Source organism: Cyprinodon variegatus, unplaced genomic scaffold (assembly GCF_000732505.1).
Source record: "Cyprinodon variegatus isolate N-32 unplaced genomic scaffold, C_variegatus-1.0 Scaffold110, whole genome shotgun sequence".
Lineage (NCBI taxonomy): Eukaryota > Metazoa > Chordata > Actinopteri > Cyprinodontiformes > Cyprinodontidae > Cyprinodon > Cyprinodon variegatus.
In genome coordinates, this window is record NW_015150563.1 from 730,284 (window position 1) to 733,205 (window position 2,922).

Here is a 2,922-nt window from a genome sequence, read left to right on the forward strand (position 1 = left end):
TTGCTGCTTCTAGCTGGATCAGCTGCAGCTGGATGCTAACTTTGAAATGTTCTTCCTTTGGTCCAGAAACTATGACTTCAGTTTAGCTTGATTCAGCTGAAGAACATTTAGTTCATCCATGGGTTGATTTCTTTGCATTTATCCAGAGCTGGGATGGGTTTACAGTCACCTGGTGACATGGAAATGAACAGCTGGGTGTCATCTGCATCGCTATGGTAACTGATGTGTTTAAAACCAGAAACAGACCTGTTACCTCGGACTGGTCCTGCTGGCTGCATTCATAGGAGAACTGTTTCTGCATTTAGTCCAGCTTTCCTGTTTCAGATCATTAAACTAGAGATGCAGAAATCAGATTGGATATCAACCCTGATATTGACTAATCGCCTGGATCAGATGCTGGATGGATGACGCTGATCCAGTCATCTCTATTTTATTCATATCATACACAGCAATAGTTACAGCAATCTAGTGACTTCAGTTCTATCATTAATGACATCATCATGCAGAGTAGCACAGAAGCTACTGTTGATTCACATCTGTCTTTATCTATCAGCCTCTTTAACATCATTTATCTCGAGCTTGATGCCTTCAGTCACATGGCGAGGTAAATGGTTAATCCTTCAACAGCTGGATATGGGCCCAATCACACAGCCCATGTATCAGGAACCGGTTGGTTTGGAAACAGTGTATCAGTGCATCTCTACCTCAAACAGAACTTTAAACAGAAAACAAGCAGAATAAAACCAAAGAGCAGGGTTCCCCTGTTAAAGGGGAGGGCAACTTTTTCATGCATCCCTTCTTCAACACTCCTGAAACAAATGAATGGTTGATGGCCAGCCCTTTGATGAAATTACTGACATACCAAGGAGGTAATTTCGCCTTTTTATTCAGATGTGTTGGAGCAGGGATATATGCGAAAGCTGCAGGACAGCAGCATTGGAGGAGCGACGTGGCCTAACCCCCCGTATAAACCATCGAACCTTGCCTCATGAGGCACGGTTAGGCCCTAGAAATTAGTGGGACTGAATAGAAGTCAATGGAAAGTCCCCACAAGTTTAGTGTGACAGAACATGTGTTTTACGTGTTGGGGGGTCCACTCACCTCGGCCAGTCGCGACTGTTTGTGGCTGACTTCGTGTTTGCTGATAGGAGCCAGCTGCTGCAGCGTGTTGCGGTTGTTGGTTAGCACCCGAGTGAGTCGCGCTAATTTTGTCCATCCTGTAGAGAAGAAGAGATTTCAGTTTCAGAGAGTAGATCAGCAGGAGCCTCATGCTCTAACATGGTCCGCTTAAACACACCAATGCTCACACAGTTCTCATGGTTCTTCCTTCATTCATTAAAAGCTCACAGGACTTCATAACTAAACCAAAACCTCCATCATACAGGTTCTTTATCACAAACAGCTTATTTCCAGCTGAAGGTTGTACCCAGCTGCAGCACGAGGAAAGATGTGATGTGATAGAAATTCCACTATTTTCCAAAAAAGTGGAATTCTATCAAAAATTCCAACTATTGAGACGGACCTCAGAGATCCTTCAGTCAGGATTACTTATGACCCTCTCTCAGTCCTGCCTCAGGATGCTGAGGTAAAGCAGAGAACATCCTCAGCCTGAGCCTCAACATTCCCCAGACCCAGAGCCTCTGTCAGCAGCCCACCCCTCCCAGCCAGTCTTCCTCTCATGGACTTCCTCCAGATTTATGTGGATTTTCTAGGCAAGCTGCAAAGACAGCAATGCTGCATATTTGAGAGAAGCCGTGAGTACCAGGCATATCAGACACGCCAATCCTCCAGAAAACCTGCAGCTCATCCACCAGCAACTCCTTCATCACCTGCAGGAGCTGATCATTCATGGCCTCTGGAGATGTCAGCAACTTGCTTTTCAGTATTGTCCTTCAGTTCTGCTCCCTTCTCTGCTTAAGGCAGGGTGGGCCATTTACAGTTCCTGACGGCCAGTATCCTGCAACAGTTAGATATGCCTTTGGTTTAACAACCCTAAATCAAATAATTAGATGAATGAGAGGATTCTGGAGGAAGTGACTGCATCCTGAGGAGGTAACTCAGCCATTTAATTCAGGTGTGTTGGACCAAGGATGCATCTAAAAGTTGCAGGAGAACTGGAAATGCAAACCACCGACTTAAGGTGTGGAAGCTTTTTCAGAATAACTGAGCAGAAGTTTGGTTGTCACAGATTTGAGCCTCTCTTGATGTTGGTAAAGACCATGATGATCGAGAATTTGCTTAGGGATGTTCACAATTATCAAGATTCATTTAAAACTGATCAACATTTTTCCCATTCAACATTTAAATTGATAAAAATAAAAACACCTAACACTATGTATACTAGGAATCCGAAACATTTAAATATGGCTGTCAACTCTTAACCAAAGTTCCTGAGTTAACTCTTGACCGTCCAAATGACCCCCATTACCCCCCACCCCTATTTCCCAAAACCTGGACCACACCTCTTACGTCTGACTTTTTTTTTTTTTTTTTTACAGTGTCCTGTCTGGCAATAAGAATAATTGTCTTGATGCCAAAAAGAGCCCAACAGATTTTACTTTCACGTCTGACTTTTTAATCTCCAATGCTATATTGTCCAATACCACACTAACTGCAGTCCGTATAGAGAGGTTCCTACTAGGCAGGGTGAGCAGATTCTGATCTGTGCAGATTTGTTTTCACTTCTGTTTGACTGGGTCAGATTATGGAAAGTAAAAATATAAATAAATAAAAACAAACTGCTGGTGCAGCAACAAAGTAAAACCCTACTTCATGATCAGCCTGTTGAGTGTGCTGTGAAGTCAGATAAGATGGATATTTAAAATATATATAAATTATTCTGTTTATAGAAATGTTTTATTGAATGTTTATGTCTGATTCCGAAAGGCTAAAAGCTTACTTTTTTCCTTGCTATTAAGAGAT

The 2,922-nt window shown here is 42.6% G+C and overlaps 1 protein-coding gene across 1 annotated transcript in view; it reads right to left on the reverse strand.

Annotated features, from left to right (window-relative positions):
• The window catches only part of LOC107084865 (potassium voltage-gated channel subfamily H member 5-like), a 97,696-nt gene that overhangs the window by 67,451 nt on the left and 27,323 nt on the right, over positions 1-2,922 (reverse strand). Inside the window, exon 5 of the mRNA XM_015374912.1 lies at positions 1,102-1,217. Coding sequence (XP_015230398.1) covers positions 1,102-1,217 — 116 coding nt within the window. The remainder of the gene's footprint in view (positions 1-1,101; positions 1,218-2,922) is intronic.